This window comes from Salminus brasiliensis, chromosome 22 (genome assembly GCF_030463535.1).
Source record: "Salminus brasiliensis chromosome 22, fSalBra1.hap2, whole genome shotgun sequence".
Taxonomy (NCBI): domain Eukaryota; kingdom Metazoa; phylum Chordata; class Actinopteri; order Characiformes; family Bryconidae; genus Salminus; species Salminus brasiliensis.
In genome coordinates, this window is record NC_132899.1 from 21,713,450 (window position 1) to 21,739,269 (window position 25,820).

The 25,820-nt window shown below is 39.0% G+C and overlaps 1 protein-coding gene across 2 annotated transcripts in view; it reads left to right on the forward strand.

Moving 5' to 3' along the window:
* The window catches only part of LOC140543700 (E3 ubiquitin-protein ligase rnf213-alpha-like), a 39,513-nt gene that overhangs the window by 8,253 nt on the left and 5,440 nt on the right, over positions 1-25,820 (forward strand). Inside the window, exons 13-59 of one of the 2 annotated variants that reach the window (XM_072666872.1) lie at positions 77-226; positions 335-433; positions 547-669; positions 763-952; positions 1,044-1,217; positions 1,713-1,865; positions 1,957-2,579; positions 2,700-2,859; positions 3,620-3,837; positions 4,156-4,293; positions 4,402-4,563; positions 4,798-6,037; positions 6,132-6,316; positions 6,403-6,558; positions 6,663-10,241; positions 10,339-10,469; positions 10,566-10,661; positions 11,644-11,765; positions 11,890-12,012; positions 12,102-12,148; positions 12,234-12,387; positions 12,503-12,638; positions 12,809-13,000; positions 13,111-13,241; positions 13,349-13,506; positions 13,646-13,855; positions 14,143-14,330; positions 14,532-14,652; positions 14,904-15,004; positions 15,621-15,803; positions 15,965-16,131; positions 16,221-16,323; positions 16,986-17,100; positions 17,784-17,988; positions 18,137-18,324; positions 19,253-19,375; positions 19,557-19,667; positions 20,405-20,647; positions 20,734-20,806; positions 20,964-20,998; positions 22,056-22,156; positions 22,334-22,490; positions 22,590-22,770; positions 23,639-23,733; positions 24,343-24,594; positions 24,712-24,844; positions 25,739-25,819. In XM_072666872.1, the coding sequence (XP_072522973.1) occupies positions 77-226; positions 335-433; positions 547-669; positions 763-952; positions 1,044-1,217; positions 1,713-1,865; positions 1,957-2,579; positions 2,700-2,859; positions 3,620-3,837; positions 4,156-4,293; positions 4,402-4,563; positions 4,798-6,037; positions 6,132-6,316; positions 6,403-6,558; positions 6,663-10,241; positions 10,339-10,469; positions 10,566-10,661; positions 11,644-11,765; positions 11,890-12,012; positions 12,102-12,148; positions 12,234-12,387; positions 12,503-12,638; positions 12,809-13,000; positions 13,111-13,241; positions 13,349-13,506; positions 13,646-13,855; positions 14,143-14,330; positions 14,532-14,652; positions 14,904-15,004; positions 15,621-15,803; positions 15,965-16,131; positions 16,221-16,323; positions 16,986-17,100; positions 17,784-17,988; positions 18,137-18,324; positions 19,253-19,375; positions 19,557-19,667; positions 20,405-20,647; positions 20,734-20,806; positions 20,964-20,998; positions 22,056-22,156; positions 22,334-22,490; positions 22,590-22,770; positions 23,639-23,733; positions 24,343-24,594; positions 24,712-24,844; positions 25,739-25,819 (11,806 nt within the window). The remainder of the gene's footprint in view (positions 1-76; positions 227-334; positions 434-546; positions 670-762; positions 953-1,043; positions 1,218-1,712; positions 1,866-1,956; positions 2,580-2,699; positions 2,860-3,619; positions 3,838-4,155; positions 4,294-4,401; positions 4,564-4,797; positions 6,038-6,131; positions 6,317-6,402; positions 6,559-6,662; positions 10,242-10,338; positions 10,470-10,565; positions 10,662-11,643; positions 11,766-11,889; positions 12,013-12,101; positions 12,149-12,233; positions 12,388-12,502; positions 12,639-12,808; positions 13,001-13,110; positions 13,242-13,348; positions 13,507-13,645; positions 13,856-14,142; positions 14,331-14,531; positions 14,653-14,903; positions 15,005-15,620; positions 15,804-15,964; positions 16,132-16,220; positions 16,324-16,985; positions 17,101-17,783; positions 17,989-18,136; positions 18,325-19,252; positions 19,376-19,556; positions 19,668-20,404; positions 20,648-20,733; positions 20,807-20,963; positions 20,999-22,055; positions 22,157-22,333; positions 22,491-22,589; positions 22,771-23,638; positions 23,734-24,342; positions 24,595-24,711; positions 24,845-25,738; position 25,820) is intronic. The other variant, XM_072666873.1, reaches the window with a different exon arrangement.

The window sequence follows — 25,820 nt, forward strand, 5'->3', positions numbered from 1 at the left end:
TGCTCTATATTTAAAAATAGGCACTAATTATGCCCATAACTCTAATCTTTTTGCTTTACAAATTGTTTTTTCAAAGGAATCAACTGAGGCCCAAAGGAACAAGAGCACAGATATGCTATCTGAGATTGAAAGAATTGTAAGAGAATGGCTTCTGCATACCTTCCCCAATCACTTATTGAGCAGCACACACAGCTTCACCAAATTCACAAGTCTTTATGAGCTGGAGGTATATAATAATATAATTTTTTTATTCATTCAACTTTATTCATAGTCTTCAAGTAGTCACAAATACAAAGTGTACAAAAAAGTGTAATGTAATTTGCATCGAAATTAGGTATGGAGCAAGCTGCTAGCACTGCCTTTTGCTAACAAGGAGTTCAGTGCAAAATGGAAAAAAACATTCCTAAGCCAGTTTGAGGGAAAACTGAAACAGGTAATAAATATGAATAGAATATATGAAGAGAATATATCTTGTGTTGTTTACATAAACCTACAACTTTGAATAATTGTGGCCTAGAATGAAGCTCTTGTTCATTTTGTCATTAGGAAAAACCAATACAGCAGATTGAAATTTACTGCAACAGCATACAGAACGTGACTGAAAAATATCCAGCATTATCCTCCTGTCTCGAGAACTGTGCTTTGGCAGCTGTCAACCCTGTCTGTCAGGTATTTCACATTATTGGAGGTTATATAAATTTTATAAAAGCAGTTTTCTGTTACATTCGTTTTTATTGCTTTCAATTTTCTTTCATAAAACAGGGGGACTCTGAGAGTATCTTATTTGAAAAGCTCAAGGAGCTTGACTTGAGCAAATTCAGAACTCTGATATCTACGATCGTGCTCAAAGCGTGGCCAAAAACGGCAGATGGAGAGTATCAAGATGGAGGGGAACTAGTCATGAAACATCTTCTGACATGGAGTAGTGCAAAAAAAATCTTCCAGCTTCAAGGTGAGAATGGATATAATGGTACATAGTGGTACTGGTTCTGTTGGGACTACAATTATACATTTAAGTATTTTACATTTTGTTTTTAATACAGGTCCAAATGGAAAACTGATCGACCAACTTTCGGATAAAGCCAGGGAGCTGCTGGGTGTGGCCAGTTCTGCATTCAGCTTTGTTGCAGAACAGTTCATCCAAGGAAACATTACAATAAAGATTCTGAACCAGATCCTTGAGAGAGAGGACACATTTGCTGAGCTTCTGAAGATTGGTAATCACTAAAAGCTGCCTGAGATTGACTGTGCAAACTTATTTGAATATATATATTATATATATTTGAATAATATATTTGAACCTGGCGACACAATACTTACCATGAGACAGTGGTTACTCTTCAGTAAATTGCTATTTATTGGGATACTGTAACCAAGGCAACATAGCACATTTTTTGTATAAAACTGTGGAAAACTGTCCTAGTATGAACACACACCATCTTATTTTTATCCAGTCAGAACAGTGGGATCTGAAGATAGAGAAAAACACTGCAATCTAGTGGTTGGGGTTAAAATACAACACAAAATGAACCACTGTCTGCCATCAATCTTTATATGTATTCATTATACATATGATTTATATCTACTAATTATAAATCAGTACTGTAAGAGCCAGCACAGGGTTGGAAAACATAATAACCTGATATTTCGATATACCAATGTTTCTCACACCCTAATGTTAAGCTGTAAACGTCATAAATACATCCCTGCAGATGGTTTGTGTGATGATGGTCGTTGCAAAGATCAAAGAGCTGTGAGGACTCTACTTAGAAGAAGGAAGGAGGAAATTGACAAGATCTACCATGAAAAAGAAATGGTGGAATGCCTTCTCCATGTATGCCAAACACTCCAGAAGCACATTAAAGGTATGTTCACTTTGATTATGGGTTACTCATTTCTGTTAAAAGTAACCATTTAGAACAGAAGAGTTTTAACAAATCATCCAAAAATCTGCAGTTGATGTTGCGGACCTTGAGAAGAAACACCAAGTTATTGTGGAGCAGATGCTTCTGGAAGATTTCATGGAGGTTCATCAGCTAGATGAAAGCTCCTCAGAAGTGACAGGAGTGGTCACATATTTCAACCTCTGCGATAACACAAGAAAGATGGCAAGGAATCTACATGCCTTAAAGGACAGCTACATTTTTACTATGTGTTGGAAGAGCCAAACGGAGAAACTCTCACGTGTCGAACAGGAGGAAGATGAAACTGAGCCACAGTTAAGAACAGATGCAGAGTCTTTCTCACTGGAGCTCATTTACACTGAAATATTTGAGCCTTGCTATCATCAATATAAAAGCCTCTACACAAGCTTGGAAAATGGAACGATCACGTTTCAGGTAGTGGACAGTGTCTTTGAAGTCTACAAGGGTAGATATGAGGAATTAAGGAAAGATCTGGAGACCATGTGTAAAATAAATCCCAAGGATAATAAGCGCTGGATTAAGGGACGTATCCGGCAAATTCAGCAGTACCACGACCTGCACTTGGCACTAGAATCAGCGAAAGTGATCAGCGATGTCAAGGAGTATCTGTGCCCTGAGGGAAATTTCAAAACCCTGGACACACTGCTTGAATTTGTGAGTGATCAAACTGAATCTATTGTTTGGCCAAATGTAAAATATGTCTTTAACAAAATGTTGTTAATTCTGAACCTTTCATATTGTCTGAACATTCTATAAGTGTCAACTGCATTTCAGAGCACGGCTGATTTTAAGGAGAAGAGCTTAGATCGTATTGATGAAAACTTGATAAGTGCCAAAGAAGTCCTTGCAGACGTAACAGAGGCTCGCCGACTGTGTCTTAGGGAGCTTAGCCTACGAAGAAACTTTGTTACCTGGGTGAAACAGGCACTGAGAGGTGAGCTTTTGACCTGCTGTTGAACCTGTGAAGTCTAGCTAGTCTAATTTGAGTAGGTCTTCTGATGTTTAATGTGCAATGACCATAAAAATACTTATTGTAGAAATTTAAGCTGTAGTGTCTGGTCTGCTTTCTGTATCTGAGGCTGATATCATTATTACTTTTCACACCTAGAAAAACCTGTCTACTGTAGTTTGCCAATATATATAGCTCCGGAAAACATTAAGAGACCACCCTACATTATAATTTTCTCTGGTTTTACTATTTATAGGCAATGTGTTTAGAGAAATTAACATTTGTGTTGTATTTCATAAACCATGGACAACATTTCCCTTAAATTCCTAATAAAAACATTGCTATTTATAGCATTTATTTGCAGAAATGACAATTGCTCAAAACAAACTGCTCAAATAATGCAAAGAAATTATTAGAATAATTATAATGCAAAGAAGTTATTATTCAAATTTAACCAACACTGTACTAATATTTAAGCATTCAAAAATCACTATGGTAAAATAACCTTGGCTGCCAGCTTTCATGTCAGGCTCTTGACTAGTTTTTCACATTGCTGTTGTGTGACTTTATGCCATTCATACATTGCAAATTCAGGTAACTCTGAATACACATAGTGTACTCATAAACGTATAGATACAAATTTAACAAAAAACATTAAGTAGTCTCTTAATATTTTCCAGAGCTGTGTGTTTGATACAGTTTGACAAGTGAACATGACTGTTTTTTTAACATTGTGTTTTAATAGAGATCAGTCAGCTTAAGGTGTTTGTTGACCTTGCTACGATCTCTGCTGGGGAGAATGCCATGGATGTCGATCGTGTGGCCTGTTTTCATGATGCTGTACTGGGCTACTCCTCCATGCTCTATGGACTAAGCGTTGATTCTGACTTTGATGCATTTAGGAAAGCCCTGCAAAAACTGTGGCAGGCCCTGGAAAATGACAAAGACATCCCAAAAAAACTGGTATGATACAATATACTGCAGAGGTTTTATGTAAAAACCTGAAAATCTTACTAATAGAATTAATACAATACTTTTAATACTTTTCTAAAAAATAACCCCAGGGTTTAAAAAATTCACCCCAAGGGGTCTTTAATGTATAACAAGGTGGTATGATTAAAGACAAAGGTAATGTAGTTTTGAGAGAATGTAAACTTCAATATTAGGCATTTGGCTAAAAGTGGTTGGAAGTGTGTAACCTAACTGCTGAATGTTTGTACCCAATACAAATTGCATAATTTCTGCATTTTTATGTGCTGGATTTCTCTATTTTTATATCAGAGAGATTCTGCCAGACACCTGGATTGGTTAAGAACAGTGAAAGAGAGTCATGGCTCAGTGGAACTCTCATCCCTGTCCCTTGCCACAGCCATAAATGCAAGAGGAGTATACACCATCAGTGCCCCAAATCATAAAAAGGTTTATTTGATAAATAAATATATATTTTAATTATTGTTATTACTTTGAAACTAGGCCCAGGGTGCTTGTTATAGGAGGTAAAGAGTAATAAAAGATATTTCCAAACAGATCTGTATGCAAACAGCCCTCAAACTGGATGTTCCTGAGGAACATGAGGAAGGGCAGGAGATTCGCTGTTATTCTTTGGAAGATGTGAGAGATCTGCAAAACAAACTTATGCTTATGTCTGGGAAGGCTGAGCAAAACAATGAGGTCGAACATTTTACTGAGGTAAAAATATGATGTATCTAAAAATGCTTGTGTGTGTCAATTAGTTTGTATATCACTGCTGCCACACAATACCTTGTATCTCCAAAAAAACAGCATCACAGTAAAGAATTACCACATTTACATTGTATCAAACAGTGAAAACTAAAAAAAATAAAAATACAAAGTTTTTGCATAAGAGCAACAACACTATTGAATTATACTGAAATCATGAAATTTGTTCTTTTGTTTTTTAAGGTCTTCGACCATGTTCAAAGACTAGCAGGGATCTTCCTTGATCTTCTTTCTGCTGGAAACCCTTTGTTCCGGCGGTGGGAAGTAAAAATCACCTGCTCTGATACAATGTTAAAGTCTGATAATCTTATCAGCCCTGCAATCAGTATGGACTTCAATTTAAGCAGCATTCAGGATACCATAACAGTTGAGGGTAATGCAGTGGAACAACTCCCAGAGCTCTGCAAGAACATGGAAAGGTACCTGAGTGACTGGAAGAAGTTCATGGACAAACAGAGATCTGAGAACTATTTCCTCAACTACTACACTGCTGAGCAAATCGTCTATCTTTGTGAACAACTGTCTTCGAAAAACTGTAACAAAGGCTTAGATAATTGTGCATTAATAATGCTCTCCTTCACCAACTCCAAATCTACAACATCTAGTGTGTGGAAAACATGGAACCTAATTCACACAGACCCCGAGAATGTGGGTACTGTGAATTCACCTATGTCTGAGGGCTGTGCCTCAGATGAGGAAGCTGGTTTAAGGATGCTAGATGTAATTTGGGAGAAATACTTCACAGACATGAAAGCTTTTCTCCCTGATTCATTGGATATCCCAAGTTTGGGAAGATTTCTCGATAGACTGGGCAGTTTTGTGAATGAGGATCATGAGGATGAGGACCAAGACGAATTCATGCCGTTAGGCCCCAATGAAAGACCTATTACACGAGAGCTGCCAAAGGGGCTGGTGCAGGGCCAACCCAACCTCATTGTCTGTCCCAATGAAGAAGTCCTAGCCTCCTGCATTAGTATCTACTCTCACAGTGAATATGAGCCACTTCCAACTTATGACGAAGTCCTGTTGTGCAGTGCGGACACTCCCTATGAGCATGTGGAACTTTTTCTCAGACGTTGCCTCTCCAGTGGATATGTGGGAAAGAAAATCTACTCCCTGTTGTATGCAGACCTCTTGAGGTATGAGGTCAGTTATGCTGTGGAGCAGTTGTTTAACAAACTCCACTCTGTGTCCAACAAGGATTATAAACTTGTGATAATCTGCAGTTTAGATCAGGAGCATGCATACATGCCTTCAGCATTTAGCCAGTTCAAACTGCACATGGTTCCACGCGAATCCTTAGAGAGAATTCAAGCTTATCTCTCCAGACACTATACAGTGTCATCAGAACAGGACAGCGCTGCTACTGTATTTAAAGACAAGCAGTCTGTTGGAATTGTGTCATCAAAACGAGCAGGAGTGGGTAAGTAAAGTACAAATAATATTGGAGTTTTTACTATTGTTATTTGTTTATTAAAGTCACCATTCATCTGAAATACACATGCTTATTATTCCAGGTAAATCTCTGTATATTCAGAGGCTTTATGAAAAGCTGGAAGCATCTGAAAGACCTGGGTTCTCATATCTCAGATGCATTCGTTTACTAGAACCCACTGTCAAGGAAAATGTTATCCTACAGTCATTGCTTGACACACCAAACCAGAGCGGACTTGTGATCTTTCATTTTGATGTTACAACATTGGTAAGAATTGCATTATGTAAGACTCACAAAAATGTTTCAATCTATTTAGATATTTTGTTTTATTAACTGATGTGTTATTGTTTTAGGTCCAAAAGGGATTGCATGAATTCTTATTCAAGCTGTTAGTTCTCGGTTATCTAATGGATGCTGAAGGACGCATGTGGAAACGTAGCAGCCAGCACTTGTATGTTATTGAGATGCTTCAGAACTCCTCTGAACTGCCAAGATTGGGTCCAAAATTGGTAATTTCTTTCTCATTGTTTCTTTATAGTTTTAGGAGTTTTAGGTACTTTGTTCTATGTTCAAAAGAGAGATTGAAGGTAATGAGAACCATTTTCATTTGCAGAATTCAAAGGTCCCTTTTACCTTCACTGAGGTCTTTCCCAAAGTGCAGTGCAGGCCTCCAAAAGACGTTTTGGAACTGGAAATAAAAGTAGAAGATGAACCTATGTTTGAGATTGAGGACCCACTTATGGATGATGAGTATTTCAGAAGTGAAGCGTATCAGAGGCCTTATCAGTATTTGAAGCGTTTCCATGAGAACACTGACCTTGACAATTTTACATTCTGTGAAGTTGAAGGTTCCCATAAAGAATGCCTTCAGATGTTGTTTTTCTACTGTGGCATTGTGGATCCATCATGGGCAGAGTTAAGGAATTTTGCGTGGTTCCTTAATCTTCAGTTGCAAGATTGTGAGACGTCCATTTTTTGCAACATGGCCATTGTTGGAGACACTTTGAGAGGATTCAAAAGATTTGTGGTTGACTTCATGGTTTTAATGGCCAGAGACTTTGCCACACCATCTCTGAACATATCAGATCAAAGTCCTGGAAGACAAATGGTGGATCTAATGGGTGCTAATGAAGAAGATTTAGCCCCATTCCGCATTCGAAAGAGTTGGGAATCAGAACCTCATCCATATATATTTTTCAATGAGGATCATGAATCAATGACGTTCATTGGTTTTCACCTTAGACCAAATGCTCAGAAAGGAGTTGATGCAATTGATCCTTCAACAAACAAAGTAATAAGGAATAACATCATGACAAAGCAACTCTATGACGGTCTCCGGATCAACCGAGTCCCTTTCAACATTAATTTTGATGACCTGTCTAGAGGGGAGAAGATTGAGCTTCTGTGCAGTGTGCTTGGCGTTAAGTGGCCATCAGATCCTGATGAAACTTACCAGCTTACTATGGACAACATACTGAAGATGATGGCAATTCACATGAGGTTCAGGTGTGGCATCCCTGTCATTATTATGGGAGAAACTGGCTGTGGAAAAACAAGGCTTATCAAATTTCTTTGTGAGCTGCAAAGAACTGGGACCCCAACAGAGAATATGAAATTGGTAAAAGTCCATGGTGGTACAACCCCAGACAACATCTATACCATTGTACAAGAAGCTGAGTCCATTGCAACCTCGAATAAGGAGAAGCATGATCTGGATTCTGTCATTTTCTTTGATGAGGCAAATACTACTGAGGCAGTCAGTTGTATCAAGGAAGTGCTGTGTGACAACACAGTGCAGGGGCATAAACTTAAACCCAACACTGGACTAAAAATTGTTGCTGCTTGCAATCCATACAGAAAGCACTCGGAGGCAATGATTGAACGACTGGAGGGTGCAGGTTTGGGATACGTTGTGAAAGCTGATCAAACACAGGATAAACTAGGATCCATTCCTCTTCGTCAGCTGGTTTACAGAGTTCATGCATTGCCCCCAAGCATGATTCCGTTGGTGTGGGACTTTGGGCAGCTCAATGACAACACAGAAAAAATGTACATTCAGCAAATTGTTCAGAGTGTAGTGGAGAACTGTTCAGTCCATGAGAAATATATCAAAATGATGACTGATATCCTATCTGAATCTCAAAGCTACATGAGAAGGAAGAAAGATGAATGTAGCTTTGTCAGTTTGAGGGATGTAGAACGCTGCATGCAGGTATTTGTGTGGGTCTACTCCAATCGCAGAATGTTTTTTGAAGAATTAGGTGAGTTCTTGAGAAAGCAGAAGCCGTCAAAGAATGCCGGTGAAGAGATCTTTGCAGATGACAGAGATCCAGTTGAATGGGCTATGTTGATTGCAGTGGCAGTGTGCTACCACTCATGTCTGGAAAAGAAAAAGGAATTTTGGGTCAAACTGTGCAAATTCTTCCCCAAGTACAACCAACATGCAAAGGCGCTTAAAGAAATATCTTTAATGCAAGATCTTCTTCTACATGATGTGCCCCTTGGTGGAACAATCGCCAAGAACAAGGCTTTGAAAGAGAATGTCTTCATGATGATAGTATGCATTGAACTGAGAATCCCTCTGTTTTTAGTTGGGAAGCCTGGCAGCTCGAAGTCACTATCAAAGACTTTAGTGGCGGATGCAATGCAGGGCCAGGCTGCCCACTCCGACTTGTACAGGAGGTTAAAACAGATTCACTTAACCTCCTACCAGTGCAGTCCTCACTCAACTGCAGAAGGGATCATTAACACCTTTAAACAATGTGCCCGCTTTCAAGAGGGCAAAAATCTAAAAGAGTACGTCTCTGTTGTTGTGCTGGATGAGATAGGGCTGGCAGAGGACTCTCCTAAAATGCCCTTGAAAACCCTCCATCCGTTGTTGGAAGAAGGTTGCATTGAAGATGACCCACTCCCCCACAAGAAGGTTGGATTCATTGGCATCTCCAACTGGGCGTTGGACCCTGCCAAAATGAACAGGGGAATCTTTGTTGCCAGAGGGGATCCAGATCAAAATGAACTAATTCAGACAGCTGCAGGAATTTGTTCTCTGGAACCGATGGTCTTGGAAAACATCAGATACCTTTTCCGTCCTTTGGCAGTTGCTTACTTGCAAATTAGCAAAGAGCAAACTAAAGGTTTCTTTGGCCTACGTGATTACTACAGCTTGATCAAGATGATATATGCCGTTTCCAAATCATCTAATCCTTCTTCAGAGCAAATTGTTGAAGCAGTGTTGAGAAATTTCAGTGGCTTGGATAGTGTGAACACTCTGAAAATCTTCTGCAAAAAACTGAACATCCGAACTGACTTGTGTAGCATCAGTACTATCAATCTTGTGGGTCAAAACATTAATAGCATAGTTCAGGATGAGGACTGTCGCTACCTACTTATCCTAACCAAGAACTTTGCAGGCCTTCAGATCCTTCAGCAGAATTTCTTCTCAAAAAACAACCTCCCAGAGATCATCTTTGGCTCAAGTTTCCCCAAAGATCAGGAGTACACACAGGTGTGCAAGAACATCAACCGTGTGAAAATCTGCATGGAAACTGGCCAGACTGTCGTGCTTTTAAACCTTCAGAATCTCTACGAAAGCCTCTATGATGCACTGAATCAGTATTATGTCTTTCTTGGGGGTCAAAAATATGTGGATCTTGGTCTTGGTACACACCGTGTGAAGTGCAGAGTCCACAGAAACTTCCGCCTCATTGTCATTGAGGAAAAAGAAGTGGTGTACAAACACTTCCCCATTCCACTTATAAACAGACTAGAGAAACACTACCTTGACATCAACAGTGTCCTGAACAGCAGTGAGAGGGAAATTGTGAACCTTCTGCAGGAGTGGGTCCAACATTTTGTGTCCTGCAGTTCACACAAATACTTGCCAGCAGATGTTTTCATTGGCTACCATTCAGATACATGTTCCTCAGTTGTACTTCAAGTGATGGATAAACTGAAAAATGAGATTGACGACTCCAAGGACATCCTCGACAGAGTGCTGGAGGAAGCCAAGCTTGCCTTACTGAACTGTGCCACTCCAGATTCAGTGGTGCGGTTGGAGTATTCAGATTTGTCAGATGTAGAGACACAGAAACTGGCAAATAGATACTTCAGGATTCAGAAGCACCACTCTCTGGCTGAATTCATTGCCTCTCACGTCCAACAAGGGCACTGGAACCATTGTATCTTCACAGAGGTAGTTCTCCCAAGTTTTCCCAAGATTTGTTTATTAAAATATATAAATTCATTAAGATTAAAAGCACTGGCATTAAATGTGTTTGTTTTCTGTAAAGGTTACGACATTCTCAAGACTGTTGACTGCTGCTGATGTTAAGCAACTTCAGAGCTTCACAGGGATTCACAACATTGATGTTCTCTCGCTGCGACAGTTTGAAACAGAACTGTCGTTCCTCAAAAAAATTAGGTGAGTAAGAATGTGTTCCAGAGATGTTCATCTGCCACGTTAACCACAGTGGCATGATCAGTAGGATTTTTGTTGATATTTGTACTTTGACTTTAGGCAGTTCCTCAGCACACCATCTGCAGACAAGATTCTTCTTGTTCAAATGGATTTTGGAGAAGATTCAGTGAGTGCAAATATCCTTGCATCAGCCAGGTATGTTATATTGATGTTTTGAAAGAAATCACAACGGCTTGCAAATTAGGGTTGAAACTTTGAGAAGGAAAGCTTTGCAGGCCTTCAGATCCTTCAGCAGAAATTCTTCTCAAGGGACATCCTTCTAGAGATCATCTTTGGCTCAAATTTCCCCAAAAATCAAGAGCACAGGTGTGCAAGAACATCAACCGTGTGAAATTCTGTATGGAAATTGAACAGACTGCTGTGCTTTTAAACCTTCAAAATCACCATGAAAGTCTCTATGAGGCATAATCAACTTAGTCGACTAAAATCTTGCGCTAACAAGGAAGGATTTGTGACGCATGTGAAATGCAGATTAATTTCCACTTCAGCCATAACCGTGTGGAAAACAGTTATTCTGCCTTTTAATTCTTACTTTTTACAGTAATAATTTCATTAATCTGGATGCAAACATGCAGTAAAACATACAGACTGAGCAGCTATCGGTCTGTCACATGAACATAGCATATGGACAAAGCTGTTACAGAGCCATAAGCAATACGGCCACACATCTGCAGGGACCTCACTGTCTTATATGGAGTGTAACATTCTGTTTACAGCGTCTGTTTACAACATTGGTCAACATTGGTCCCCCCCCCCTTTTTTTTTTTTGCTGATTAAGACAATCCTTGCATCCTTGGTTTTAGATTTTAAAAATATGTTGTAGTTTATTTATCTATAAAGTTCCCTAAAACAGGAAAATTCTGAAGAAGGTATTCATCTTTATTGTTCTCATTGTTATTTAGCAAATGCAAAAAACAATCTCATGCTGAATTTGAAAGCTGATAGCTACATTCATAATCTGCTACTACTACTACTACTACTACTACTACTAGTAGTACTCATTTTAAAAAAGTTGTTTGTTACAGCCATATTGCAGATAAATAGAATGTTTTATTAATCTAAGTAAATGTTAATAGAAAATATAAACATTTCATAAAATAGCTTGGCTTCTCCACAGGTACTCCTCCATGAATGAAATCACTCGGTCAAAACATGTGGGTGACTGTAGAGTGTACGTGTACTTCATCACTAAACTACCACGTCTGGAAGGTGGGACCTCCTACACTGGATTTCAAGGAGGTTGGTGCGACTTCCAGTTTCCATTCTTTTGCTGAAAAGAAATATAGGGGTTGATACAAGTGCTGTTTTCTATACAAAACACATTACTCGAATACTAAATTCTTATGTTCATTGGTGTTCATAGGACACTGGATGTCAGTTCACATTGATGACCTCAGAAGTTCTCAGGACATTGTATCTGATGTCCAGAGCTTGAGAAACATGTCAATTTGTGATCTTTTTGAGGAATGTACAAAGCAGACTGAAGGTACTACCTTTATAAGCACTAAGATTCTAATCATGAATTGCCTAGAAACTCTGCTTTTAACCATTTTATTGTTTATCTTTATCTAAAAGTGGAGGCCCAGGACAGTGAACCTAGGCAGTCTGAGTCAGAAGAGTTTGTAAGTATAGTTTAAGTTGTACTCAACAGTATTTACTGATCGTAAGCCTAAATCTATGCTGAACCAGTGCTGACATGTGTTTCAGGCACTAGAAAGGGAGTTTGACACAACAGCACTGTTGCGTAGTTGTGTTCAGAGTGCTGTAAGCATGCTAAGGGATCTTAAAGATGCTGGCAGCCTTAGTACCAGAAGAGTGGACCGACTTCTTACACTACTTGACGACAGTGACGAACTGAAAGGTCAGTCTGTGTACTGATCAAGTGTGTTTGTAATAGGTTTGTGATTTGTGATTCATTTTGACAAGGATTGTTTAGAACGTTTTACTTTAGTTAAGAATGTTTTCTTGTTTCATAGCTACATTCATGGAGGCCTTGAAAAAGCGCCTTCATCTCCTGTTAAGGGCACGTGAAGACAGTACAGAAATGCCCAAAAACTGGGTTCCCAGAGAAGCATCTAACGTTGAAGCCCTGCAAGAGGGAGGAACCTTCAAGTATGTATTCAGTATAATAATCATAACATTTATTACAGATACATTTTTTATGTCTGAACCTTTCCACTTTCTTCTTATGTCTTTACTTTGTACTTGTCCATTATTGTTTCATTTTTACTGATTTGACTATTTTGCAACCATTATTAAAGGTCTATATAATTTGTCAATAGGCATACCCTGTGGCGTAGAGTACAGACAGTGATCACTCCCCTCCTGGCCCACTTGATTTCTGTCATCGACCGTAACTGCAATCTGGACCTTCTGGTTGATAGCAACTGTGAAGATGAAGTCAAGAATTTGTGGCTTCTCATTTTTGGAAACAAATCAGTGTTGGAAATACCATACGATCAGATGGGCCAAAAGTAAGTAACAATGTCGAATGTCTGCTACTTGTTAACTTTTAATGAATGAAAACTGCTTCTTAAACGTCCAGTGCCATGACTTGTGTATAAAGTTCACTGTTTGTATGTAGCTCAGAGACTCAGACCATATTGATCCAAAGCCACATCTCCATTGGAAGAACTATGTCCTGCACCATGCCCTTCAGCTGGAGGATCAAAGACCTGTTAGATGACCTATGGATGTACACTTTACAGAAAGAGGGTGATTGTTTTTTTATACACTGTAAAAAATTAGTAGTTCCTTGAAGAACTTCTAAGTTACTCCAAAACTCAAAGTCCCAGTCTTATAATAGACACTTTTTTCCCCAGGTCAAACCAGTAAGCAGTTTGAAGAGGTATTCAAGAGAACTGCCATAGGGGAATATTTTATGAGTGTGGACAAGAAAATGCAAAATGAATTCTTCCAAAGATATCTTCAAGATTTCATTGCTTTGACAATGAAAATTTCAACCACTGGTGAACAGCAAGTATGAACATTCAGTGTTTTGGCCTATTTATTGTATTGTTTATTTTTTTATTGTTTTATTTATTTTATATTATTCTATCAAGTTGTTGTTTGTAATACGTCTTCCATGCCTGTTCCTATGTCTGATGTGTCTCTTGTAGTTGCTGTGTGCTGCCCTGCTGAGTTGTGTGAATGAGTTGTGTAGACGGAGATGTAGATCGGTGGAGAGTGAGCTCTCCTTGCCATTAGTTCACACTGCTTACCACGAGTTCCAGAAACGTCTGCAGAACCTGTCCAGGATGATGTCCATTCTGCCTGATGTGGTTCTTTTCATGCAGGGAAATCGATGTGTGATGGATACACATGAGATGGTATTTTTCAAAAAACAAATTCTCATCTGTTAGTCTTGCTTACAGCACTTTTATTTCTCACTGAACTCTGTTACAAACAGTAATATGCTAGGAAGTCTTAACAGCCACACAGGTCTTTGTGTTTTGCAAAGGACCTGTGATATTTAGTCAAATACACACGATTTACAACAATACAAAAAACATTTTTGGGATTAAATAGATTAAATTAAATATTAATTATTGGTGAGGAATTCCAGTCCTGTCTTTTTACATTTAACATTTTTTTTGTTGTCTCTTAATTTCTAAAGACTTTGGATGTGTATTGTGCTCTTGCCTGTGTGGAGCACCTAGAGCCACAAGACCTAAACGTGGACTTCCAGCGGCAGCTCTGGCTAAAGCAAGTGAAAAGACTACAGGTCCCTATTGAACTGGTCTGCTCAGAGAACAGCCTTAAACAGTATGGAGATAGAAGTCGAGAGATGGTGAAGAGCATCCAGTGAGTTTCAGGACAACCTCTACAGTTCCTAAATAGTAGTCATTGCATAGCATATGTTTGTCTATTTTCTTTGCTTTAGTCTCATAATGTCTTTTTTCTCATTATTTCAAACTCTGTCACATTTCAGATAGGGTCTTAAGAATCACTATGCGTAAGTGATTTCATTTATTCATCACATTTTGCTTCTCATGTGTATCCTAGTAACGGCTGGAGACGTATCTTCACCTTCTCTCTGTTTGTGGAGCACATACAGTTGGGCATTGAGGCTCAAGATGAGAGGCTAAAACCACTGGTCATGGAGCACTCCCGAAACTTATGGAGGGTAAGAAAGTATACTGCTTTTATTCTTAAGACTACCCTGGTCAAGTTTACCATTGCAGTTTCTGCGATTAGGAGAAGGAAAGCTGACTCCAAACCTAAAGTATTCCACCCTTCTTTTTTATCTCAGGGTGTGGTCCTTACTAGCAAAGTAATATTAACTAGCACATACACACACACACACACACACACACACACACACATATATATATTTGTGACGTGCGCCTTTTTTTTACATTTTTGCCTTTGCCATAGGTACTTGAGAAAAACTCAGACATGAAACTGGAGAAGACGTTTGTGGCTGTTATTGAAATTCTGAAGTCCTGCAAGCAGCGAGCAAGTGAACTCATTTTCAAGTAAGATTTTTATTGACATCCACTACTGTGCTTAACCATTGGTGTTCGAGGTGTTCTTTTTATGAAATCTTGCACACTTTCAGTGAACATACATCAGGCTTGTTTAGAAAAAAATTAAGCTGAATTTTAACAACACCAGATATGCAAAATATTCCTTAAAGTATTTTAGGCATCTGCGTAAAGGTACAGTGGCTGCTGATTGCGGAGACAAGGTTTGAGGAGTAAAAGTATTTATGAGCCTTTGACGTATACATCTCCTAATTTTTTCTAATGATGGTTATAAATACACGTATCAAGGTCTGAGACTAAACCTGAGTTCTAAACCTGAGAGCTTAAATCTCATAAATCTCTTGGTATATCCAAACCTTTGCATGGTGCTCCTTTCCTTTTTTAAACTGTATAACTGTATAACTGCCTTAAAATGCATCTTTAACTTTATACGTTTTGGAGCTCTGATCTTCTTCTATTCACTACACTATTCATAGTAGCAGACCTTTTGACCAGCAAACATACCAGCGTACATACCACTGTACGACTCTGTCCTTGTCTTTGCATTTGGAAAGGAGAGTAATGTTGTAAATGATTAAATGCTAATGTTAAACTATTGTTTCTTTAGGTTTGGCCTCCAGTCTTGTTCTATATGCCGGGTAGAGCCTCAAGACCCTGTGGAATTACCATGCAACCATGTCTTCTGCCAGTCTTGCATCAGAAGATGGCTGATCCCAGGCCAGATGTACTGTGCTTTGTGTACCCAACCAGTGCCAGATGACTTTGAGCTAAACGTCTCAGTGGATGTCCGGTAAGCCATGTCTGTTTCTACAGATTGAATTATGAAACTGCAAATTGCACTGTGTGCTAAATGAAATCTAGTTTAATTTGAATTTGGGTTAATATAATCATGTTTTGAAATTGTGTTGTATTGATTATGCCTCCTTGTGTCCTTCTGTGATGATTCTACAGGGCTGGCCTTCAGTTGAATTCCCAGTTCAGACAACGGTGCAATGCCTTTTTTATAGAAGTAGTGTCTACAGTGTGTTTCAAGGACAATTGCCCACCATCCAGAGGTGTCATTCTGCACCTGTTGTCTTTCCTAATGGTTGAGGCAAAGCCAGCATCTCTTGCTAAAGGTAAAATGTATTTTACCTGTTACACACAGATATATGTTTTCATGAACTGTTGTTTACTAAGGTGTTTTTCTCCTTGTATTCTCTACCAGCACAAAGCCATATACAGACTAAAGCCCTGTCACCCTTCGATGAGTGTGTGGACAAAAATCCGGTTGTGCGATCTGTGGTGCTTAAACTCCTACTCAAATACAGGTCTGTACAGTATGACAAAACCCTACATAGTTGTAGTGGTTGATTAATTATTTGTTCTCTGTGGGCAGAGGAGGTGTGCGGATGCAAACCTTTGCTTGTTAAATTACTAATCAATGAAGTATTTCTTTTAATTTATTAAATGATTTGTATGTAATTAAACAAAATCCATAGAACTCATCTGGCACTGCGGTGAGCTCTGGTAAGCTTACTAACCCATGTCTTTTGCATTTACCAGTAACCTTTGTATAGAAGCCTAGAATCTGTAAGAAACATTGGGCCTTATGAGCCTAGACTGACATAGTCAAAGTCTGTGTCAGCTAAAGGCACCATGATTAGTCAGCTAGTTCATTTAGAGAAAACAGTTCTAGCTTGTATGAGACTCAAGACTTTTCAATTTTTCTGTTCTTTATTGTTAAAGATCTGCTTTCCTAAGTTTGGAATCAGTGTAGAAAAAGAATAGTTTCCAGTAATATAGCACCAAACTTGTGCGACTTGTGGATGGAGCTGTGGGTATTTCAAAAAGGGCTAGGAAAGCTGTATAGCATCAAGAATCAAGAGATCTAATAAAATTAATATTCAGAATATTTAAAAATGAAAGGCAAGGTAAATAACTTGGCTAAACACACTGTAAACACATTATTTTTCATTGATTTTATTTCCAGCTTTGATGAAGTGAAGGAGTACCTTGAACAGCACTTGCAGAATATACTACAGAGCAAAATCCTGGATGGCACTGACAAAACCGAACTGTATACTTTATACATCAACTGTTTTGAGGTGAGAACAAGGATCAATCAGAAAGTGGATTTAGCCCCATCTATAGAATAGATCTATATATTTTTTAAATATAATATTAAACTTATGTAAAGTGTTCAGCAAAGTTTAAATAGCAGTCACAAACCAGAAATATAATAAAACTCTCCTCAAAAATCACCAAAAAAAATCGCTCATCATGCCTCTCCGAGAGCGGTTTGGGCATGGTCTTAATTTTCTTCTGAACGTCATTGTGTCCATGACCAACTAAAAAACGTATTAAAAACATTTTATGCCTTAAAGAATGTCAGGCATTTCTCCACTTCACCCAGGGATAGCACACATCTGGAATGCTGACATAATTGGATGAATGAACCACAGATATACTAAACAGGCAGATAGCTGTATAGCTAGCTAGCATACTAAGATGCTTACTAAGTAAGTTTTAGCTCACCAGGTTGCTTGGCCTAGCCAAGTTTGCCTTGTGATTAATCGGGTTATGCTGACATGGGCTTTTTAGGGCTGCCCATTCCACATAGAGGAGAGTGCTGGTGAAATACAGCAGATATTTATTAGACTTTGGGAAGATATTCATAAGTCATAAGAAGCAGATTAACTTAGTTGGAAAGGCAGCTCAGATGTTGGTTCCCATGGGCTTTAATTGAATACTTCTTAATAAATTAATTTCATTCATTTATTTTTTGCAGGATGCTATGTTTGAGAAAACAGAGTTGGGCTCGGAAGCAGAACAGAAGCAACGTCTTCAGGAAAGTAGAGACTTCCTGCATTTCTTTCTGCATACAGGCCGGGTGGCTACAGAGGAGGTCTCCATAGAGGCTCTGCAGCAGATCGCAAGGCTGCGGGGGTGCTTGGACATCAGTGCCCAACTCCTTGCCTCAGTAACAGCCAGTGGTTAGTTCATTACATAGACCTTCCCTTTCATAGATGTCATGTCCTGATACACTCCATAAGGAACTTGTTCAGTGTAGAAGATGTTGAATATAAACCATTATGCTTTCAGCTCCAACTTGCTCGAATTGTGTTGCTATGTCTTTATTAGGAGGCTTGGAGAAACATCAGGATGAGTTCCTGGGCACAGTGATGGAGCTCTGTGAGGAAAGCAGGAATGACTGGTACAGAGTGTACCTGATCAGGAAGATCTGCAGTTTGCAGGGAGTGGAGGTTGTTCAGAACATGCAGAAAGATGTTCAATTCCAGTGGCTTTTCCCACAGGAGATCTTAGAACAGGTAGAAGAATGCAGACATTCCAGAAAACATCATAGACAGTTCATTATGTTTGTTTTTACAGTGCTATTTAAATGTAATTTTGCAGTTGCATTTTTGCTGGTCTGTTCATTGCCTTTATGTAGCGAAATACAAGAAGTCTTATCGGGTTCCAGGAGCTTATAATTAATGTTTAATTAACTTTCTGTTAAGTCTCACAATCTAAGGTCTGGGGTTTACCTGAAAGTAAACTGGAAGAACATGGCATGGATTTATATTTATCTATTTATCAATGAAATAGATGCTGAAATTGGACAGTGTTGTTGATTTACCCAAATGTCACTATGGCTGCATTAAGGACACACCACAGGTTGGCGCTGCAACAAGCAAATTTGTCTAATTCGTCTAAAAACTAAACACAGTTTTTGATTCATAGCCTAAATTGTACCTAGAGATTAACACTAAAAAGTGTTACACTTAATCAACACTGGCATCTTTTCCCCTAAATTCAAAAAATGCATACCAAATGCACCCATACCACGAGTGACGAGTTAGCAGCCATCCATCCCTGGAGCATAGGAATCTCCTGATTCTCATGGGATATTTTGCACACTGCACATCTTCAGGGGTCATAGTATGTAGGTCAGATCCCTCTTGGGATGTGCAGAGATAGGACTGAGAGGTAGGCCTGGAGGAGATGGGGTGAAGATGTGGTAAAAAGATTTTTTACCACAGGAAGACAGAGATAGACGTTGATAAGACATTAGATTGGAGGAATGGTCACCCTTCCAAAGTGGGGGGGGGTTATTTTTCATTTATTAACACTCATTTGTGAATCTGCATGTTTCCACTGGAATGACTGTGCTTGTTTCATTGAGTTTTAAGTAACAAATAATTTATATCATACTGAATACTTTGTTGTCAGATATGCTGAACACCTTCTGTGTTTCAGGAAGAGACTGGGGGCCAGATGGACCAATACCTGGTGTATAGCAAAGAATATAAGACTGTACGAGAGGCAGTTGCAAAGGCTGCAATGGAGGGCACAGTGCAGGGCATAGATGAAGCCCTTAAGGTGCGTATATTTTTGTTCAACTTTTGGTTTTAAAATGAGTTAAAGTTTGTTCCGCTCATCCATCTTTATGCATTTTAAACCACGTTCAATTGTATTATTTATGTTTTTAATACATTTCAGTTCATTTAAATTTGTTTCAGTGGTAATGATTTTAATATTGTATTCTATCATTTCTTTCTAGAAATGTACGTGTGCTCCCAGAAGAAAAGCCTTCTATGTTCTTCTTGCCCTTTTCAGAGAAGTTACCTTTCTCTTTCGGGCAACCAATCCAGTCCTCCATCCCAAACCAGAGGCAGGTGTCTTTCTAAATGCTATTGTCTCAGCTTGTCAAAATGACCATTATAATTGGGTAGGAGTTTGTCATCAGCCATCAACATTAACACCACAGACAGGTGCAGTATAAAACACTGATTATCTTCATCCACAGTGGCATCTGTCAAGGCGTGGATATATTAGGCATCAAGTGAACAGTTAGTTAGCTGATGTGTGAAAAGCAGGGAAGTGTGAAGATCTGAGCCACTTTGACAAGCACCAAACTGTGACAGTCAGAACAGATCTCCAAAACACCAGACAGGTCTTCTTTTTTGGTGGTGGGTTCTTTTTTGGTATGCAGTGTGCAGTACCTAACAAAAGTGCTCCAAGCTAGGACAGCCAGTGAACCTGGGCAACAGAATAATGAGCGCTCAATTCTTATTGATGCTCATAGAGGCCCCATCTCACAACGTGCAACTCTTGTGGAGTCCATTCCTCGAATGGTCAGATCTGTTGTGGTGGCACAAGGGGGACCTACTCAATATTAGGCAGGTGGTAGTAATGTTATGGCTGATCAGTGTATGCATTTAAGCAGCTTTAGTATATAAGCTGCTCCTTTGTCTTTTTGTTTTAATGAGCTTCAAATGAAAATAAATAATCAAATCATGACATATTTTGTAATTACCAGCAATTATAGTCAGCATTAAGGGACATGAATGCAACTTTAAATGTTATAGATGAGACATAGAGACTGTATTTTCTTTTTATGGTTTCTAGCAACGGCAAGCTCTTGAGGACTTCATCCATGGCTCGCAGTTCTTGCTCACCAGGGAGATGATGATGTTTGCTGAAGCTCTGGTGAACAACAGACTGGGGGGACTGAGTGTACATGGGCGTCGCACTAACACAGAGCACACCCTAATAGAGTTGGCTGTCCATCTGAAGGCTGTGCTGCTGTGTGGTTCTGAGCAGGTGCTGGCTCCCCTGGTGCAGATTGGACTGTCACCTGTAACCATGCAGGTACATCTTATTCCTATCCCCTGATATTTCCATATTATGTTACAATAATTTACATTTATATGTTGCTTTTTTATCATATCACACAGGCAGCATTTATACCCACCATGCCCGAAGACATGCTGGCGGCAGCACAAAAGGCTCTTGCTTACACGTGGTACAGTAAGTAAAACGACAGACTGCACTCTTCATGTGTCTAATCGGTCATGTGCCTATTTTCTAATGAGGATTTATTGATGCATTTCCATAAAGCACTATTGCAAAGTTATAGTTGAGTGTTTTTGAACTTTTGTATTTATTATTTTTTATGTTCTTCTAGCCTGTCCCAATGGCCACCATTGCGTTGTTGACAGGGTAAGCATCAGCTGTAATTACTTACTTGTTTTTTTTTAAGATATGTAATCACATTTAAATAGTTTCAACTAAAGCACATTGATTTTGTTTTAATATGTATGCTTACATATTATAAATATTATAAGTATTAATATAAATACACTGTGTTTTATCTGAGCATGCATTTAGTATTTGAAAATACACAAACCAAATTAAAATAACTAACCCAAGTAACTCAACTTACTTCAGTCAAAAGTTCTCCTTACTCACCTTTCTTAATTCAACATCTCAGTCTAGTCATCCTAGTACTGGTACATACTTATATTGTTTGAGTTTAATAAAAAAATTAGTAGATGAACTGCAGCTGAAATTGCAGGTTATAACTCCCCTTTCACACAATGCCCCCTGACTGGGATTTGAGCTTATGATCTTCTCACACTTGATAAGCAGGCAGTTAGACTCTTAATTATTGAGGGCTGTGGGGTTATAGGAATTTGGACCTTTTCAAATCCTGTTTCTTGACAATTAAGCAGTTAGACTGTTGTGCCACTCTAGAGCTGTGAAATTACACTAAGTAAAAACACAGTTCTGAGTAAACTGATCTTTTTTTCTTTCTTGCATGCAGAATTGTACATAGCTCCACATAGCTTTAGAGTGGCACAACTGTCTAACTGTCTAATTGACAAGAAGCAGGATTAAGCTCGTAGGAGTCTGAGAATAAAAAGGCCTCACCCCCTGTGTGATAGGTGGAGTCCTAACTTGCAGATGGGAATACACAGTTAACTAAATGAAGGACAGGGAGACTGACAAAAAAATCTTTTTGAGGCTCAACTCAATATGTATTTTTTATACTATACTAAGATGCAGAAGAAAAAAATAGTTACGAGAACTTTTGAGTTGATTTTGAGTGTGTAATTAGTTACATTATCATATGACGTTTTCATATGAAGCTTTTTTTTAACACAAATGAGAACCAGTATCACTTGAAATGAATATATTTTGTGTGCCAGCATGGCTTTAAAATGCAATATGACAGCACAAGATAAAATAAGAGATTAATGACTGTTGTTTCCTGCAGTGCGGCAGGCCCATGCAGCAAGGGAGATGTCTAGAGTGTGGAGCTGTGGTGGGAGGACAAAATCATGTGGCTGTGCAAGGTTTCAGTAAAGTGTGGAACCAGTAAGTCAGACACTAAATGGAGATGCACTTTTATGATGCAAAATGTGAAATCTGAGGGGAAATAGAGAATTTATTTATTTTACATTTAAAGGAAGCACAAGGTCAAACAGGCCTGCTTGTGTACAATAATAAACAAGTAAACAAGTAAAAAAACACAAATATGACTTTTTTTTCCAGGGGGGATCGTACCCAGACAGGCCATATTCTAGGAGACCCCCAGAGAAGAGATAACCCAGATGTCCTGGACACCAAAAGCTTGTCTTTGACTCCTTTTACATTGATCAGGATGATGACCCATCTAACCATGCTGCTTGGGGCTTCAGAAGAGGCTCAGGTAAGTTTTGTGATGATTAAGGCCATTCCCATATAGCAGTGATTCTTAACATTTTAATTCAGAACTGTCACAAGTCTCAGGACTTTTTGTTTGTTATAGTCACAGTATATAGCACAGATCATCCGGCCTCCAGTGCAGGACGCCTGTGAGTTTTTGATACAGCATCTTGTGAAGGATTTGAGGCAGCTGTGCAGGGCTGTAGGAAAAGGGGTGGACGACACAGTCACTACAGTTCATTTGATGCTTAGCTGGGTCCTGGAGCCTCCTCAGACTGTTCAGTGTAAGTCCTAAAATACATTTCCTATTACATATTTCGAGTGACCGGACAGTTTACAAAGCATTTCACTTGTAGGAGTATTGTGTATGATTATATATGTGACAAATAAACTTTGATTTGATTTAGATTTAGATTAGATTTTTTCAAGGGACACTGACTAAAATGAAAGCTATAACCTTCCCTGTGTCAACTGTAACCATGCCTGTAACCATGCCTGTAACCATGTCTATTCACTTCTATTAGCCACTCCACTAGACTCCAGTAGAGAGATTTTTCAGTTTAAAGACCAGAAAATCCCCTTCTGATGATCTAACTTAAAAGTGAAATTCCCCAAAACATTAGTAAATGAGCTGCAGCCAAAATTGTTTGTCCTGTCCTGTAAGATGTTTATCACAACGGGGAGGCCTTCCTTTTTTCAGGCTCCTGACCTTGTAGGTCGATATACAGTTGTTTCACTCATCTACATATTAGCTCTAGAGTGGGGCAACTGTCTAACTGCCTGCTCAGAAATTCCCCACTGTGGGACTAATAAAGGATTATCTTATCTTATCTCAGCAAGTCATATGTTCAAATCCCAGCAAGGGCTCTGCGCTCCATTGTAAAAATCCTCCCAGTATGAAGACGCCTTATGATGAGGGAAGTTCTAACCTGCAGATGGGAATAAACAGTAAACAAATCAAAGTGGAGGGACTAAACAGACTGAACAGGTTACTAAATATTTAAGCAACTTCAGCTGCAGCATATTTATTAATGTTTTTGAATCAGCCCAACGTAGTATGTAGCGTTGACCAAACTGACATGCAGAACTAAAAATGTAGGTTAGGGAAACCTAAGTTGACTAAACTAAGTTGAATAAAATTTATCACTCTAGGGCCTGCTGGCTATGATAACAACCTTTCAACTAAGGAGGCCAGGAATGCCTGGGAGATCGCCCTGGCTCATAATGTCATCACTCCCAAACTAAAGGTAGGAGAGTACTGCTTTGTACATAGCACTAGGGCTGTGCTGGCCCCTTTAACCCTATGAATTCTAGCTCTTTTTTCCATTATTAAACATAAGACTCTAACATTCAGGAAGTATTATTCATTATTTGGTAAGTTCAGTGATACTACTACACTATATGGACAAAAATATTGGGACACCTACACATTACACCTACATTGGCATTAATATGGATTTGGTCCAGCTTTGCAGCTCTAACAGCAGGTCAGGTACTCTGCAGTTGGCGCCTTTTTTATGCACTATACGTCTCAGCACTCGGTGACCCCACTCTGTAACTTCATGTGGAGTTGCTGTGGTTTTTAATCGCTTTCATCGTAATACCACTTACAGCTGATAGGGGAATATTTAGGAGGGAGGAAATTGCACAAACTGATGGCGTCCATTACAATACCATGCTAGAATTCAGTGAGCTTTTTAGGACCCCCCATTCTTTAACTAAAGTTTATAAAAGCAGACTGCTTGACTAGGTGCTTGATTTTATACAATTTTGTCCATATAGTGTATGCAAAAATATAAGAAAATAAAATGTCATCACAGATCTTTGATTTGATTGATTTTATGTTTGATTAACAGAAACTGGAGCATAAACTGAAAAAGGTGACTGCCTGCATGAGGGGCGATTCTCGCGTGTCCTCTAACCCCATCCTGAAAGTGATGTACGGTGACCCGCGCATATTCCTGACCTCACTGCCCCAACAGTCCATGCTTCACAGCTCTGCTGTGTGGAGCTGCAGGGAGAAAGGCTCCTTGCTTAGCCTCACGCACATCGTTGAACAGAATGATGGAAAAGACAATTTGCCTCTACTCTGGAGATTCTTACAGAAGGTTATTTCCCTTTTTGATTTCAGTAGATGAATTAGGACCACATGAGTAAACAACGTTTAGACTGTGCATTCAGTCTGACAGTGAGTGTTTGTCTTCTCTGTCTGTTTCACTTTGAAGGAGGCAGAGTTCAGAATAATCAGGTTCCTTCCAGACATACTGGCCCTGCAGAGAAAGCTGGTTAAGACATTTCAGAATCTACCTGACCTGTGCAGTGGCACAATCAGAGAATTCATTGACAAACAATCATCAGGTAACTAGTGATTTATACAAATGCTATTAATTCAATTAATAAAGTATTGGGACACCTGTTTTATTCTGAGTATTAAAACAGGTTTATTCTGCTTTTGTTGGAGTAACTGTCTCTACTGTCCAGGGAAGGCTTTCTAGTAGCTTGTAGAAAATTGCTGTGCGCATTTAACTGCATTCAGTGTCAAGAGTGTTTGTAGGTCCAAATTATTCCCATTATTGTTCCACTGCTCCACAGCTCAAGGCTGAGGGGCTCTGTATCCCTCTAGCCTATATATGGCATATGGCATTGTGCCAATAGGTTTATGTTAATCTGCACCAGAAAGCCCTAGTCTATTGGCAATGCTTTTCAACAGAGACTGGGGGCTTTTCAGTCAGACACTGATATATTTATTTTAATATTTTGTTTATATCACATCGACAGTGGGGAAAAAGGTGATGCTTAAAGGTTAATTTTGGGCTGAATATTTGTAAAAACAGTTCAAATCCACAGATGACATCGATATGAGAATATAGGAAGATGATATAATAATAATAATAATAATAATGATTTAATTAAAACTGCTCAACTACATTTAAATAAATCAGGGTTACATTTCACCCCATATTAGCGTGTGCCCTTCACTTTCCCCTATACCGTTAAGACAATGCTGCTCTGAAAATTTAGGGAGAGTTTATATAGATTTTACTTTGTCTAATGCATCCCATCGACATATTGTATCTAGATATTAAACATGGACACACCAGAGTAAGGAAAACACCAAAATGTGCAGAGCAGGGCTATTCCAGGAACAGAACTGAGGACCACTGATTGAGCCTAATGCTGAAATGTTCATTCAAATTTAGCTGATGTTTGATTGGAGTGCATATAATATGTGATGATATGTAACTTTCACAGGATCACTAAGGAGCTGGTATGAGAAGCGCATTAACCTTTTCCTGAGTTCATGGAACCAGCTAAGAGCCTCCTTGGCCACTTG